This window comes from Perognathus longimembris, chromosome 3 (assembly GCF_023159225.1).
Source record: "Perognathus longimembris pacificus isolate PPM17 chromosome 3, ASM2315922v1, whole genome shotgun sequence".
NCBI lineage: Eukaryota > Metazoa > Chordata > Mammalia > Rodentia > Heteromyidae > Perognathus > Perognathus longimembris.
The window spans coordinates 21175800-21194175 of record NC_063163.1 but is presented as its reverse complement, the minus strand read 5'-3'; the positions used below and the strand labels follow the sequence as shown (position 1 = coordinate 21194175).

The window sequence follows — 18376 nt, the reverse complement described above, 5'->3', positions numbered from 1 at the left end:
AAACATCTTTCCTCACTTCATAGCTACATTTAAGATAATATTCCATACTTGAGATCTAGTGACCTGTTAGACAAATTATTCCTTCTTCACTCTTCTCACACCAAAATATCTCTTAAATCCATATTTCATCTATGCTCATTGGCTTTTCTCAGTCTATTTCACTGAAACAGCTTTACTGCCAAAATTTTGTTGTGTTCCTTTTTTATTTTACCCCTGAATTTACAATGTTATTCCAACAACCATAAGTACATACTGGAGGATCAATGAATAAAGATCAGGAACAAATTCATGCTTACCTGTGTAAATACTGTTTATAATGACTATAACACAACTGTAACAACAGAACCAAATAGTTACAATACAGGCTTCAGGGCCCACAAAGCTTAAGGTATTTACTATCTGTTCAAATACATATGTGTCATATAATCCATGTATGGAGAGGTGGGGGAAGAAGAACAAGAGGAAGAGAGGGAGGAGGGGAAGGGAGGGGAGGGGTTTTATTATAGACAAAAAATAAACAAAAGCAGGTTGTGGAAAGAATTAAAACTTGGAAAAGTAACCCACAGGAGTGTGAATTTTCCAGTTCATTTTTTCTCCTTTGTCTAACAGGGTAACACCTGTTCCTGCATGCTGGAGAATATGAAGGACATCTTGAAAAAGAGAAAGATACAGATATACTAATACAGCTCATAAATTTTGGGCTTACTCTGATGCTCTTCAGCAATGAGTCACAAGCAGAGCAAAGGCTCTGGAGGTGCACTTAGATTTGACCACCACCCACAGAAGGAAATATCAAATTTGCTGTTTGAATATTAATGGGCTAACAGTGTGCTAAAAGAAATAAAATGATTGACATTCTTTAAGAAATCATACTAAATCCTACAGATTACAAACCTAAATTAAAGAATACAACATGTAAAATTTTAAAATTCCTAAAAGTCATTCAATAAGAAAATAGATATGACAAAAAAGGTCTGTGAAGTAAAAACGGAACAACAAAAATTACCCAACCTAAGAACAAAGAAAAAAAAATTAGACACACACATACAAATAGGAAACTCAACAATTAAGAGACCTGTAAGAAAAGTCTCAACTGACAGCCTTTACTGTCATTACTCTTAGAAGACAAGAAAAAAATAATTAGGACATATATATCCTAGCGTGAGTGGAAGACCCAAATTTACAGAATCAAGTCATTCAGCATTCACCAAAAACACATTTAAAGACAATAATGACTAAATAATCAAATCAAACTTCTAAAAAACAAGACAAAAAAAATCTTGAAAACAGATAACAAAACATAATACATATAACCAAAGATTTTTTTGTAAGAAACTATGAGGTAAAAAAAAATGGAACAGGATCAGTAATGTGATAAGGCAACAAGTGTCTACTCAGAATGCTATGCCCACCTAAATATCTTTTAGGAATGAAAGAAAAATAAAAACATTCTCAAACAAAAACAAAGGTAGATTATCCAAAAGACTGTTTTACAAGAGATGATATACTAAGCATTAAGGTGCAAGGAGATTTCACATCTTCAAGAGTAAAGGAAGAACCACAGAAAGAATATAAATATATAAATAAAGATAATGAATTTGCCTATTTATTAAAAGGTATGAAAGTATTATTTTTTGCTTAAGCTGACTATTAACAGGATATATATTTTATAATAAGGTTTTCAAAGCAAATAACTATAAAATATATGACAATTATACCACACAGTCAGTGGGTAGGAAGAAGATCTATGTGATTACAAAATTTCTCTATGCTAAGTGAATAACAATACAATACAATAACAACCCTAAACTGTGAAAGTTTAGGAATATATACATAATATACATATATGTATCTTTAATCCTTAGGACATACAAAGAAATTAATACAAGAAAATATATCCAATAATAATAATAATAATAGAATAAAGCAGATGAACTAAAGCCAGGCATCAGTGGCTTAAGCCAGTAATGCTAAGCTACACAGGAAGCTAAGATTTGAGAATCCTGATTCAGAGCTAGTCCAGGCAGACAAATCCAAAAGTCTCTTACTGCAATTAGCTTGGCTAGAGGCATGGCTCAAGTGATAGAACACCAGCTATGAGCAAATGATCCAAATGAGAGCTCAAGGCCAAATTCAAGCTCCAATACTTGTGCATGGGGGCATCTCTCTCTCTCTATCGCGCTCTCTCTCTCTCTCACACACACACACACGGTAAGAACACAATAAAATGGTAGTACTAACACCAAATATATTAATAACTATGTTAAGTGTTACTGATTTAAACACTACAGTTATAAGGCAAGCATAGGCCAAGTGCTGGAGGCTCATACCTGTAATCCTAGCTACTCAGAAGGATAAAATCTGAGGATCAGTTCAAAGCCAGACCAGGTAGGAAAGTCTGGTTCAAAGCCAGGCTGGGCAGGAAAGTTTATGAGACTCTTATCTGCAATAAACTACTCAGAAAAGGCCAGAAGTGGTGCTGTGGCTCAAGTGGTAGAGTGCTAGCCTTGAGCACAGAACGGCTTCAAGAGAGCACAGAGAGAATTCAAGCCCCAGGACCAGGAAAAAAAAAAAAGTCAAGCATAGACAGAATAGATTTTTTTAAGGTAAAGAACAAAATCCCATATGTGCTGTGCATAGACAGAAACTGCATATAAAATGTGTATATAAAAATGCACGGAGATTAAAAAAAAAAAAAGGACAGAAAATTTTAACATGAAAAAAGTGAGCATAAGTACTGGGTGCTGGTAGCTCAGGCCTGTAATCCTAGCTACTCAGTAGGCTGAGTTCTGAGGATTGTAGTTCAAAGCCAGCCTGGGCAGGAAGGTCCATGAAACTCATCTCCAATTAGCAATCAGAAAACTAGAAGTGGTGCTATGGCTCAAGACATAGAGCACTAGCCTTGAGCTTGAAGAGCTCTGGGTCAGCACCTAGGCCCACAGTTCAAGCCCCACAGCCAAAAACTTAAAAAACAAAACAAACAACAACAAAAAACAAACAAACAGTGAGCATAAGAAATCTGGAAAGGCTATTTTAATGTCAGAAAAATAGTTTATTCCAAAGAATATTGTTGGAGCTAAACAGAGAGATGCCATACAAAATTTTAACAATAAAATGCATTATGTAATTTAACTATCATTAATAACTGTTTCTCTCAGGTGTTTTAAAATAGTCATATTTATAGAATAAAATAAATACAAATAAAAAATACATCTAATAAATATTCTTTCCAAGTATGGTACAATCACCAAACCAGAAAATTTTCCTAGGCAACAAAACACATCTCAGTAAATGTTAAAAGGTCAAAAATCACACAAAGTATACACATTAGAAAGTAATAGCAATTTGTGTATGTGCATATACATATATGAGTGTATATGTATATATAAAAATCATAAAATTGCTCTAAATTATATAAAATTAACATAAAATGCAAACAAATAAATTATATATTAATAAATTAAATAATAAGCAATGCACTGGTTGAATATAAAAATGATACAAAAAGTATTTTAGCAAAATGGTAAATATACAACAATTAAAAGTGTGTGGAATACAAATAAAGTACTGCTAGAATGAAAACTCAAACTTAAATACTTAAGGTACCAAAAAAAAAATCTAACCTCAATGATGTAAGGTTATACCTCACAAAATTGGGGGGTGGGGGGAGAGTAAATTCAAAGTAGAAAGAAGTAAATTATAAGATAAGTCAGTCTTTAACAATAGAACAAGTAACAAGCCAAAAGCATGTTCTTTGAACTTATAAGAAAAAACTGACAAACCACTGCCTAGAATAATCAAGGAAAAAAAGCCTAATATGATAAATAAAAAGAAATTATCAGAAATAAGGATGGGATATCACTTATAGATAATAAAAGGATAATACTATAAACAAGTCTATGCTTATAAACTTAATAATCTAGAACTCCCATTCCTTGAAAGAAGATTTCCCAAAACTAATTCTAATTATACTGACAACCTGAACTGTTGGTACTGTTTAAAGAAAGTGATTCAATAATTAATAACCTTCCAAAACAGAAAACCCAAAAAGTTCACTGGTAAATTAGGAAATAAAATCATATCAATCCCATACAATCTTAAGCAGAAGGAATATTGCCTAATAAATTTTATAAAGGCAGCATAAACCTAACACTAAAACCTGGCCTGACATTAAAAGCTACAAAACTGTATCTCTCATAAACACATATTAAAAAAAAGTCCTCAAGTGTTATCAAATGACAGGTGGGATGAGTGAGAATGATGGCAGGGTGATTGACTGACCAAGAAGCCTGGAACGCTACACATAAATGGTCATGTTAAACTGTAGCCCCCCTGTAGAACCATTTGAAGAAAACAATGTAATTTATACCATAACAAGTAAGATCTACTTGTCTACCAAGGTGTGTATGAAAATAAACTAATGTTATCTACCAATCAACATGATCATACCAGTAGATAAGGAAAATGCATTTGAAAAAAATCCAACCCCATTCATGATAAAACTCTCAGTAAACTAGAAATCAATGGGTATTTCTTTAACTTGATTCAAATAAAATTTACAAAAACATCTACTGTTAATATTATACTTAATAGTGAGAAGCTACAACAGGCCTCATTAACATTAGGGATAGTGTAAAGCTGTACCCCTCATAATTCTTCATCAGCACCATATTGAAAGCCTGAACACAATGAAATAAAAAAATTACATAAAAGGTATAAATAAAAAGAAATAACTGTGTTCACTAGCAGATGACACCACTGTCTGTATAGAAAATCCAAATGAATAGGCAAAACACCAAAAAAAGAACAGATAACACCAAATGGTGGCCAGTACATGAAACAATAGGAACTCTTATGTATTGTTTTTGTTTTGTTTTGTTTTGATTTTTTTTTTTTGCCAGTACTGGGATAGAACTCAGGGTCTAGGAACCGTTCCTGAGCTTCTTTATGTTCAATGCTAGTATTCTACCACATTGAGCCACAGTAGCACCTCTGGCTTTTTCTGTATATGTGCTACTGAGGAATAGAACCCAGGGCTTCATACATGCTGGCAGGCACTCTACCACTAATTCATGCTCCGAGCCCTGTCATATATTGTTAATGAGAATGTAGGGGAAACTAAACATACTCTTTACCACATGATCCAACAATAACAGTTCCTGATACTTAGCCAAAGGCATTGGAAATGTTTTTATCCACACAAAAAATTAGCACATGGATGTTTATTCGTGACTGTCAAAACTTAGAAGAAACCAGGATCTCCTTCAATGAACTATGATACCTTCAGACAATGGGTATTACTCAGCATTAAAATAAATGGGCAAACAAGTGATAAAAATATAACAATGAACTTTACATGCATAATTACTAAGCAAAAGAAGCCAATCCAAATCCATAATTTCACCTGTGTGACAATCTAGAAAAGGTACAACAATGAAAACAGTAACAACAACAATATAATCAGTGACAAGTTTGGGGGGGAGGATGAAGATCAATAAGTAGAGAATATACACTGTGAATTCTCTGTATGATACTATGATGATGGAGATCATATTTGTCAAAACTCATAGAGTATACACCAACAATAATTAACATTAATGTAACCTATGGACTTTGATGAATATGATGCATCAGTGTAGGCTCACTGATGATAAAATACATACATACACACACACACACACACACACAACACTTTGGTAGAGGGTGTTGATAATGAGAAGGCTATGAATGTATAGAGTCAAGAAGTACAAGGGAAATGTATACCATATATCTTCCTCACAATTTTCTTATGAAACTCAAGCTACTAAGAAAAAAAAAAAAAAAAAAAAAAAAAAGGTCAGGCATCAGAGGCTCACACCTGCAATCCTAACTACTCAGGAGGCTGAGATCTGAGAATCGTTGGAGGCCAGCCTGGGTAGAAAAGTCCAAGAGATTATTATCTCTAATTTATCACAAGAAAGCCAAAAGTGGAGCAGTGGCTCAGTGATAAAGTGCTAGCCTTGAGTAAAAAGCTCAAGGACAGTGTAGAGGTCCTGAATTCAACCCCATGGCTGGCACACATACACACACAAAAAAAAATCTTTATTTTCATGTAAAACCCTTTATTTTCTCATAAAGGATAGAAAAGAAAGCTGTGTAAATTTTTATGCCAAAATGTTCAATTACTTGGATGAAACTAACAAATTTCTACAAAAAATTCAAGTTACTAAATGTGACATAAAAAATAATAAAATCTGAACATCTCATTGTCTATTGGAGGGACTGAATTTGCCACTTCTCCAAAAGAAAATTCCAATATTAAATGGTGCCCCTGGTGAATTTCACCAAATATTCAAGAATAACAGAATCTATATAATTTTAAATGTTTTGAATTTTTATTGTTATTATAAAGGTGACATATAAGTATAAATCATATGAACAATACATTCCTTTTGGGACAATGTCACCTCTTCCCTCTCTCCCAATTTTTCCCTCCCATCCCCACCCAAAAGTTGTATGGTTTGTTCCCAACATAGTGTTTAGGTGTTTAGTGAGTACCACTGCTGCATTTGTTCACCCTTTGTCACTCCATTTCTGTGTCCCCCTTGCCCTCCCAAAGACAGACAGATGAACAGGACAAAAAGAAAAGGAATCAAGCACCTTTTGAACATTAAAAATTCTGAAGCCTGGAATTAGATTGAACACACTCACTACTTTGTTTGATTTGTATCACAGTAACTACTAAAAGCTTTGCAAAAACATGACCATCAAAAGGAATCTAATGTCAACACCCTCAACTATCTCAAACTAATAAGTTTGTGAAAGTCACTGCTGTTTCCTTTTAAAGTTTGAAGTATCACATGGTATTCCTGGGTGGCTGCTATGCTGCTTTGGAGTACTTTAGTACAGTTTAGAAATTGTGAATATGCAGTAGACGTGTGTGTGTGTGCGTGTGTGTGTGTGTGTGTGTGTGTGTGTGTGTGTTCCCTTCCTTTAGCAATTTCAGTACCTCCCAGAAGGCTTTGTTGTGATGTAACTTTAGTTCTTGGTTTGGTACAGCCAGAAGAAGAGAGGGGAGCAGATGGTGGTAGGAAGGGCAACATAGACTTTTGCACATCTTCAAGCAAGCATCCTCTAGGCAGCAGAAATAAGCCACTTCTGTAGGTAAAATGTTCAGGGAAATTTAGGGTTCAAGATGTTCATGTGAATCAGTTCAGATGATCCACTCTAAAAGTACAAGTTCCACTTCTTCCTCATGAGAACACTGACAATGCCATAGCAAACCTGCTGTAAATTCAAACCATACTGTCCTTTGCTATTTTTAAAATTTAGTCCTGGGCCTAATCTCTTTTTTTTTTTTTTTTTTTTTGCCATTCCTGGGTCTTGAACTCAGGGCCTGGGCTCTGTTCCTGAGCTTCTTTTTGCTTAAGACTAGCACTCTGCCACGTGAGCCACAGCACCACTTCCAGCTTTTTCTGTTTATGTGGTACTGAGAAATTGAACCTAGGGCTTCAGGAATGCGAGGCAAGCACTTTACCACTAAGCCACATTCCCAGCCCCTTAATATTATTTTATTTCCTCCTGTTGCAGATGTTCCTTTACAGGCTGCTAAAAAATACTTTATTTGGTATTTTGTCCCCAATTATCTTCACTTTTTCACCATCTTTCTCCAATCTATCAATGTCACTTACCCCTAGCCATCTCATTACATTGTCCTTATAATTTATCACTTCTCTGAAGTTCTCAGAATCCCACAATATAGCTGGGCACTGGTAACTCACACCTGTAATCCTAACTACACAGCAGGCTGAGCTCTGAGGACTGCAGTTCGAAGAAAGCTTGGGCAGAAATATGTGAGACTTTTATCTCCAATTAACCACCAGAAAATGGGAAGTAGCGCTATGGCTCAAAGTGGTAGAGTAACCTTGAGCAAAAGTACTCAGGGACAACATTCAAGCCCAGAAAAAAAAAAAAAAAAACCAGTGTTCCCACTATTACATTCCCTTCCACAGAAACTCCACTTGTGTCCTCGTAACTGCTTTAACACCGGTACAGTTGCACTGCATGCCAAGGGTTATCAGCAGCAAGGTTACACTGATGCTACGAGAAAAAGGTTCTTGCCAGGCAGCTCCAAGTTTCATTCTGAAATCTACTTCCTCTGACCATTCCTAGTACCAACTATCCTTGGTAAGGATTCCCAGGAAAGACTCTAAATTATACAAGTGCAAACCAGAAATTCATTATGAAATAGACAAGTACCAACAGTTGTTGATGCTGAGTCAACAACTGCAGGAAAGTGAAGGAAGCAGAACTGAACAGAAAAGGAGCTGAACTGCAATGCAGTCACAGGAAGGCCTCAGCTAGTCCCTTGAGGAGTTCGGGTCTTGGGATGGACCTTCAAAGTTGCTGTGCCTTAGGGTAAAAGAGCCAACCATTCATAAACCTACATAGAGAACAGAAAATGGATGCAGCTGTGCCGCACTGGAAAAGGCATGCCTTTGAAAGAGGCTCTTTTGGTTCAAGACAATGCCTGTAAAAGGACTCAGCTATCTTCCTTATAATATACTAAGAATATTAGTATACTCGTATTCCTAAAAGTAGAGTAGGATGTGCCCAGATGGAAGAAATGAGGACGTGGATAGTTAACCACAGCACACACAACTGGACTAAAGTCAATTTAGTTACTGAGGAGAGAAAACCTTACTTTGCTTTCTTAGGAGAAACTATAGTTCATCACTTGAAAAGAGAAAACGCTTCTCTGCAAAAGAGTAGTAGCTAATAAACACAGAAGAAATTATTAGAAAAAATCATTTTGAGATCTCTAATGAAATTGTTGATTTACACAAGGATTATCAAAGAACACTAAAAGCACTCAACAAGAGATTTTCAGTGTCCCAAAGTCCTACTCCTTGATTAGCTGCTTGTTACTAATATAAAAAGCATAATACATTTACCATACTACCCAAGTAATCTGACTTAGTGATATAAACTGCCCCCCAATGGGAGGCAACATGAACTCTTCAGTACTACATTAAAAAAATGCTATATAAGCTACATAATAAGCACATGTATGCTACATAAGTGTATATATACATATGTGTATGTGTATATATACATAGGAGTGTGTGTGTGTGTGTGTGTGTGTGCATGCCCTAAAAAAACCCTCAAAAAATCTAATAAGTATTAAGTCTTCACTTCCACTTACTGGAAATACAGGATAAAATATGAGAGATAAACAATATCTGCAGCCTAGCTCTAAATGGAGCTAGAGTCATATGAAAAGGTAAAATATGTGTGACAAACCAGTGGTAGATAGGCATTAGGAGAAGGGCGGCCTAAAATAAAACTAAAGAAACACAATAGTGATGAAAACATTGCTCTATACTTCCCTGTGGTGATAGTTCCAAGATTCTTCTTGAAATACGAGTACAGAGCAAATTATATTGTATGCAAATTGAATCTCAACCTAACCTCTTCCCCCACACCTGCATGCTTAATCAGTTTTTGAAAAAAGTGAGATTATGCTGTTGAGTTTTAAGACAAAGATTTTGAAATGTTGAAGTGTTTTGGTTTGGTTTGGTTTTTTGCCAGTCCTGGGGCTTGAACTCACGGCCTGATCACTGTCCCTGGCTTCCTTTTGCTCAAGGTTAGCTAGCACTCTAACACTTGAGCTGCAGCACCACTTCCAGCTTTTTCTGTACATGTGGTTCTGAGGAACTGAACCTAGGGCTTCATGCATGCGAGGCAATCACTCTACCGCTAAGCCACATTCCTAGGCCATGTTAAAGTATTGTTAAATTAACTTTTTTATTTTAAGGCCCAAAACAAGATTTTTTACTTCTCTTGGGATGAGAGACAATTTTATTTCATATTTCTAACTGCCAGAATTCCAACATAGCAGATTTTTCCTTCACATACAATCACTCATTACATAAGATTCTACAGATATAACAGCTGTATTAACAAAATTACTATCCACAACCTGCATCCACTGATTCAATCCCACATCATTTTATAATTCATTCCAATATAAGTGTTTTTTTCTGGCTCAAAACCATTTTGAGTTGATCAATATCTTCTGATTAAAATCTGACTCTTACTTGTTCTTCAGGATGCCCTCCCTTTGGTCTAAGACTCTGTGTCTACAATAAATTCCTACTCCTTTCCTTCATGACACTTGCATTCTAGTACTAAGAGAAATCTCACCATTAACTACAAGCAAATTGTGTTTTTTCACTTCTGCTCATACACTTGGGTAGGATGAGTGCCAACTCTGTCATACTAGGTTATGCTTTCTTAGTCACTCAACACTTTCAGAAATACCTACCTTTATATCACCAACCCCAGACAGACAATACAGCCAAGTTTAAGTATTGCAACTTACAAATCTTTACAGGATCAAAGTTAGTCCTGATTAATAGCTCCTGAACATTTGCAAGAATAGTTGACTAACTTCTTACAAAACAAATTCTATGCACCTATAAGATGGGCTCAAATACTATTTCCTGACAAGAATGGAGGAGAGAGAGAGAGAGAGAGAGAGAGAGAGAGAGAGAGAGAGAGAGAGAGAGAGAGAGAGAGAGAGAGGCAGAGAGACAGAGAGAGAGACAGACAGAAAAAGAAAGAAAGGAAGGAAGGAAGGAAGGAAGGAAGGAAGGAAGGAAGGAAGGAAGGAAGGAAGGAAGGAAGGAAGGAAGGAGAGGAGAGGAGAGGGAAGGAGGAAGGGAGGGAGGAAGGCTGGCAGGCAGCAGCTAAAGGAACTAAGTAGATTTATTAGCTTTGAGAAGAAATGTAGTCCCCACTTCTGTCACAATTTCATTATTGTTTCCACTAACATTGCTCATGTACCACTCACTGTAAGACCCAAAAAGCCTGATCCTCTTTATCTATCAGTCTATCAGTTCCCTACTGGCAGCATTTCCTTTTTTACCATATAGTCAAACACTGTCAGCAGAAACTTTTAATTTCTATTTTTCTTTCACCTTTAGTCACACTTTAACCCTAAATCACTTAGAAGTTTTCCTCCTTTCTTTTTTGAATTGAAAGGTTTTTTAATATCAAGCTGACTGGGGCTAGGAATGTGACTCAGTGGTAGAGTGCTTGCCTAGCAGCATGCATGAAGCCCTGGGTTCGATTCCTTAGTTCCACATACACACAAAAAAAGCTGGAAGTGGTGCTGTGGCTCAAGTGATAAGAGTTCTAGTGTTGAGCAAAAGCAGCTCAAGGACAGTGCCCAGGCCCTGAGTTCAAGTCCCAGGACTGAGGAAAAAAAAATCAAGCTGACTGGAATATCAATAGTGATTTGATAATAACAACTAACATTTTAGCATTTAAAGAATATGTGTGGTAATATGTCCTTTGTAAAAAGTTACAAGTAAAGAAACAGATATGGAATGGGATGTAGTTCAGTGGCAATGCATCTGTCTAGCAAGTGCAAAACCCTGAGCTTCATCCCCATACAAAAAAAAATGTATATATATATAGTTAAAAAAGAAAGAAAAAGAAACACCAGGCTCTGGTGTCTCATGCCTGTATTCTAGCTACTCAGGAGGTTGAGGTCTAAGGATCATGATTCAAAGCCAGCCCAAAAAGAAAAGTCTTCAAGATTCTAATTCCAATTCTCCAATAACAGAAAAATTAAATTTAATTAAATGTTGGACTGGAGGTATGGCTCAATGGTAGAACAACAGCCTTAAGACAAAGGAAAAACAAAACAAAATAAACAAGTAGGAATATAAGATCCTGAGTTCAAGCCACAACATAAACAGAAAATAAAGAAAAAGAAATAGACAAAGAAAATTAACTTAACCAACTTACTATGTGTAAGGTTAGCCAGGAAGGAAACCTGTCACATGGTTCAGGCAGAAAGGAGTTTATTGGGGGGAGAGCAAAGTGCTGGCCTGCACACACAACATGGAGGTGTGGGGAGGCAGAAGGGAAGGAAGAGAAAAAGACAGAAAGAGAACAAGAGAGAAAAGGAAAGGGTGCAGGGATCGTGTTGAGCCAGATTATATAGGAAAAGGTGGGAGATGTGGCCAGATGGATTGGATGTGACCTCAGAGAAGGGGGAGGTAACTGCCTCCAGGTGTGCCAGTTACCTAGGTAACTCAGGTACTGCACACAGACTTAAACAGGTAGGGGGCATCTGCATGGAGCCCTCCCCGGAGTGGACCTTACACTATGGTTGTTGTTTTTTAAGATGAAAAATTGTTATAAATACACTCTCCAGGAACCACTGGAGTAACAGTGATAGATACAAAAATAAGGAATTGTCTCAGCAGGCAAAATTTATTTCTGTAGAAGGGTGCGCCATCAGCCAAAAATCTGGCAAGCAAGCACAAAGAGCAGGCAGTCTGCTCAGGTATTTATTCCTAACACAGCAAGCCTTGCCCCTCTGCTCAGATTGGTTGAGCTCAGGTTTAAAATCTGCTATCGATTGGCAAGTTTTAATAGGGTAAAATGTGTTTACATAAGGTCATCTTAAAATAAGATTATACCCATACCCTCTACTATTTCTTGAACAGTCCCAGTGAATGTCTTAATTCCATCTTGAAAAGAAACCAGTTTAAGACAAAACCTTACATTTTACAAATCCTCTCTTATCCCAAGGCAGTTCTTCTTTTCCTTAGGAAGAGCCACACCACCAGGCCAAAGCAGGAACTTTTAAGCAATACTCTGATAGAAAAGACAGTTTTTCTCACATAAGATTTTAGCCACTAATCTGTGGTACTTCCCAAATATAAGGCCATACCACTACTCACAGGAAGAAATGACCAAACATTCCTTTCTTATTCAACTACTTTCCCCAGGAAAATGGTGCAATTCTGATCAATCTCACTCATATCTATTCAGTTACTGAATAAATGGAAGTTGTTTCTACATTCAACTCTAGCATAGGGATAAAAAAGAGTAAATAACAAGACCTTCCCTTCTCTACAGAGAAAAAGGAGGGGGGGCTACTATTCACTAATATAAAATGCCAAGAACTTCTCATAACAAAGCAATCCTTATTAACCTCATTCTACATATTAAAAACAAAAAAGTTAAAAAACAGAAGTTATGTAATGTATTCGGGGTTACACAACTAACAAATGATGGAGTCGCGAGTCAAAATCCAGCTCTTAACCACTTTGTTACATACTCCATGCTTGAATCCTTCCGTTTCTCAACTCTATACCTACAGCATAGTCTACAGTACTTAATTCAACATTGGCTGATAATTCATTTGTCATTCTTATTCTCGGAATACAACAAGCACTCACCTCAATAGTTTTCTTTCTAGATTTCTAACACTTTTCTTTCTAGATTTGTCTCTTCTTCATTTTATAAATGCCAACTCCCAAAGAGACTTTTCCTGACTCTGTCACTTAAAACATTCCAACTACAAATGCTTAATGACATGAAACTAGTTGTGTGTTCTTTACAATTACTTATCAGTAACTGAAATTACTGGTTGTCTATTTCTCCCACTACAGAAGTTCCAAGACAGTAGAAACCTTATCTGTTGGGACCACTGTTACATCTTCAAAACCTACAACAGTCCCAAACACTTGGTATTTACAGAATGAATACTAAAAATATGCTAGACATATAGATTATGTAAATATGAAGAGCTCTAGCTCCAATCCTCAAAAATCTCTCAAGTCACATCTTTGCAAATATTAATCTCTTTGCCTATTAAAGGAAGACCAACTCCTGACATTTTTTATAACTAGCCTCTGCATCTTTCATCTTAAATGTCCATGATACCTCGTTGAGCTTTCTAAATGCTTTTTCTTCCTCTCCTATATTTGAATATTTCCATCTACCTTTTTGCAACTATATACCCCCCACACACACCTGGTCATGTTAGCTCAACACCTTTTATTCACTCTTCAAAAATCCCTCAACTGTGACCACTTCCTCAAAAGTTATTTGCAACCTGGAAACTTCTCTTTCTTTAGCACTTATCTATTATTCTGAAATCCACTCTGCTAGTACCGGAAGTGTTACTGTTTCATGGTTCTCTTCTTAGTCTTCTAACCTCTTTTTCGCAGTCTCCTTCATTGTTCCCTTTCCTTATACCATGAAACTGGATGTTCCCTATAGCTGAATCCTCTACTGTTACTGATTTCTGTGTTTATATGCTCTCTAACTCAACTGGTACTCTGTACATATATATATATGTATATATATATATATATACATATATATATATTCACTCAGAGCCTAGATGCCAGCTTTTCTTTCCCATCGTCTTGAGTTGTTTTAAAGAAGTGACTAAATTCAAATCAAATTCTCATATAAAGGGCATTTACAAGCTAACATTTAGGAAAAATTATTTCATACTCTGTAATCAATATTGCTGTGAAGAAGCATTAGCAGGCACTATCTTACAAGGTGAGACTGAATTCCATGACTATTTCTTAAAATACTTGAACCAATTATTTGTTATTTTTCATTGAACGTGTATAAAAAAAGTGGACCAAAAACTACAAAATATTCACCAATTTTATACATGTGATTAACCTCTATTAATTTTGTCTAAAACTGTCAAGAAATTATTATACAAGTAGTAGAAAGTTAAAGATGAAATATTGTGAAGCCTGGAAAAAAAAAACATACAAAGTTATTTCTGGAAGGTGTTGGCGTAGATGCAACTATACTGCAGCCATTACAGGTATAGTTCAAAATACACCTACTTATTAGAACCTACTCTCTAGTATGGTTTTGTGTTATTTTCAAAAATATTAGGAAGAGGGCTGGGGATATGGCCTAGTGGCAAGAGTGCTTGCCTTGTATACATGAGGCCCTGGGTTCAATTCCCCAGCACCACATATACAGAAAACAGCCAGAAGTGGCTCTGTGGCTCAAGTGGCAGAGTGCTAGCCTTGAGCAAAAAAGAAGCCAGGGACAGTGCTCAGGCCCTGAGTCCAAGCCCCAGGACTGGCCAAAAAAATTAGGAAGAAACATACTTGTGACATTTGGGGTAGGAAGGGAAAGATACACTTATGTCCATATCACATACATTTATATATGCACATTTATATCTATTTCACAAAAGTACTCCTGTTCCCAAACCTGTAAACAGTCATAGACATGAGAAGATCAGTTTACCCAGGAAAAGTGCAATCAAAGCTCTATCTTTCAAATCTCTTCAATGGCTAAGCCACAATACACACTAATAAACTACAAATTCCTTACACAGTCTAGTCCCTCTCCTACTAGAAGAAAAAGATTTTGTTGCCTAATAAACTGCACACTGGGAAGATACAGTAAACTCTCATTTGACAAAATTCTACTATGCTTTCCTGGTAAATTGCAATATACTGTGGGAAGGAATGACATCAAGTCCCAATTACCACTGTCAAAGCCGGTGAAACAAGTCAGTCACCATCCTTTATGGTAGATGGCATGTAAGGGCATGGAAAAGAAAACAATGGGAGATCCCTTAGCCAAAAAAAAAGGCACCCACATTTTAAGAAAAAGAAAATGAAAGTGACTTAGCATCTACATCAAGGAAGCTAAGGCTGCAGCCAATTTCATTGATACAAAGTCCCAGAGCCAGTCAGATTTTTCTGAACTGGTGGCAACTGAACACTAGCAGTCATAGAAGTTTTTCCTTTTTCCCTATACATCCCCTGTCTACTCTTGCACCTACGAGTAACAGAGAATACAAACAGAAGATGAAGGGAAATGGCCGAATGGGACATCAGAACACAAGAGCAGCTGCAAGCATTATTTGCGAAATCCCAAAGGCCAGATTATCGGAGTACAGCTCCAAAAATTCTCTATCAGACACTTCACATCTACAGCTTTTATTCATCAATACCTAGGATCCTCTAAAATTCATCCTACAAATATGTCATTGTCCTTACTCTACATCATTGCTCCCCTTAGTGAAAGGCAGATGTGTCTTTTAAGGAGGGTTAGCAGTGAGGAATGTCGTTGTGAGTTGGGGGGGGGGGGGGGAGGGACAGTGTAAATAACACTGCCGCAAACACTTAAAAAGCCACTTCCCTCCCCTGTCTGGCAAATTCCCTTGTTTTACCCTAGACCCGTGCCTCCTCCCTCCTCAACAATACACACACGTGTCGTGACCGACCAGCACCACCATCAGCTTTTCTAGCATCACACGCTACGCCCCCCAACCTCTCTTCTCTCCCACACACATGCGTGCGCACACGCTCACGCGCGCACACACACACACACGCACACTGCAGCCACCGCACCCGCCCATCCCCGCAATTGCTTCTCCCTCCAGCATCAAGACAGCTCCGTACACCGGGCACGCTCGCGCAGATGCACGCACACTGGGGCGCGCACACGCGGTGGCACACGCGGTTTGGGGCGCAGGGACAGAGCACCACACACACACACACACACACACCCCTCCCGGAGACTCACCTGGAGGCCGGGTGTCCAGCGCCGCTGCCCCCCTGGTCCCTGTCACTGAGCGCGGCGGTGTAAATCCTCCGGTAGCGGTCGGCCAGGGCTCGGCCTGACAGCAGCAGCTGGTAGTGACCCCGGGAGTCCGTGGCGGGCAACCCTAGCCCCAGCCCCGCGGCGGCCACGGAGCCCTCGGGCACCGGCATGAACAGCGCCCCCGGCGCCGGGGAGGAAGAGAAGGTGGCGGCGACTGGAAAGAATCCGTCCCCGCCGGGCCCCGAGGAGGCGGCGGCGGAGGAGGCAGTCGCCGCGCACATCATCATCCTCGCCGCCGCCGCCGCCGCCGCCGCCTCGGCCGCCGCCGCCGCCGCCGGGTCCCCGCGGGCCGGGCGGGCAGACACGCGCGCGCGCGCTCGCTCGGAGCCCTTTTCCAACGACGACGGCTCCGCAGGCGGCCTCGGGCTCCCTCAGCAAAGAGACTACAAAGACAGCGACCTCCTTCTCCTCCTCCTTCTTCTTCTCCTCCCCCCTGCGCCGCCCTCACCGCTACTGGGGCCGCTCATCTAACCCCGCCACCCGGGGAGTGTGAGGAGGAGGCGGTGCCGGCCGCTGCCGCCGCCACCACCGCTGCCACCGCCAGAGCCACCCGCAATGGGAAGCGGCCGGCCGTACGGCGCTTGCGCCGCGCTTCGCGCATGCTCAGAAGCTGGGACTCATTCCCTCCCAACCCCGCCCCTTCGCCACCGCTCCCTCCGCCTAGGGGCCTGGGTGTGTGCTGGCTGAGTGGTGCGGAATTTCCCTTAAATCCAGTCTCCTGGTTTTACTAGCAGCTTAGGAAGAGTAAGGCGTGTTACTAGGGGTGGGGTGGGGAAAGGGGGGTGGATGGCTGTCTGCTACTGGCGGTGGTCTTCAGGTAACCGGGTGCCCTCCAGAGGACTGTGCGCTTCAGCTCTACCTTCACTCCAAATCTGTGGCTTCCAACGTAGAGCAGCACGAGTTGGACAGAACTCCAGTCCAAATCAGAGATTTTGCTTGAAAGTGTGTGTGTGTGTATATATGTATGTGTTTGAAGGTGTGAATGTGTGTACCAGGGCTTGAACTCATGGCCCTGCATCTTCCACTTGAGCCAAACCTCCAGTCCAGCCTTTTTTTTCCCATCATGAGGATTTAAGTTCCCTTAAAATGGCTTTGACTCATAAGTAGTGATTAGTACGTTATTTTTTCTGGGGGAAAGTATAATTACAGACTGGTATTCACAAGCCAGTGTCATTCCTTTTTTTTTTTTTTAATTTGTGCTGGTCATTGGCTTAAACTCAGAATCTAGGCACTCTCTCCTTGAGCTTTTTTTTTTTTTTTTGCTCCAGAGCAGTGCTCTACCACTTGAACCACAGCTCCACTTTACGATTTGGGGGAGTCCATTGGAGATATGTCTCACAGACTTTCCCACCTGAGCTAGCTTCAAACCACAATACTCAGATCTCCACCTCCTGAGTAGCTAGGATGACAAGCATGAGCCACTGGCTCCTAATTCTTGTTCTCAACATTTTGACCACAGCTAAGTCTTAGTGGAATAATGTTTTTTTTTCTATTCCTTTACTGACTTCTCAATCACTATAAGTGTGCACTTTTATCTTCACAATAGTCACATAATGGCTAATCATTTTCTGCCTAGACTGACATCATTAGAGATGATACTTGGATATGACTGGAAAGTACAAGTGTAATAAAGACCATGGAACATCTGCAAATGTCAGATCTAGCAGTGATTGTTATCTATAAAAATGTAACATTTGCTGAATCCTCAAGGTAGTTTACTTAGTTAATAAATGACTTTTGTACAAACATGTGCCAATGCCTTAATTCATAGTTGTTTTCTTTTTGGAACTTCAATTTTAAGGATTTGCCGAATTTAGCCTGGCACCCATGGCTCATACCTGTAATCTTAGCTACTCAGGAGGATGAGATCTGAAGGTCACAGTTCAAAGCCAGCCTGGGCAGGAAAGGCCAAGAGACTCTTATCTCCAGTTAA

General features: G+C 39.0%; 1 protein-coding gene across 9 annotated transcripts in view; it reads right to left on the bottom strand.

The window, feature by feature from the left end:
- The window catches only part of Mycbp2 (MYC binding protein 2), a 225101-nt gene extending 208123 nt beyond the window's left edge, over window positions 1-16978 (bottom strand). For all 9 annotated transcript variants that reach the window (XM_048341209.1, XM_048341210.1, XM_048341212.1 and 6 more), the window contains exon 1: window positions 16366-16978. In XM_048341209.1, the coding sequence (XP_048197166.1) occupies window positions 16366-16670 (305 nt within the window). In that variant the 5' untranslated portion in view covers window positions 16671-16978. The remainder of the gene's footprint in view (window positions 1-16365) is intronic.
- Between the last annotated feature and the right edge of the window lie 1398 nt (window positions 16979-18376).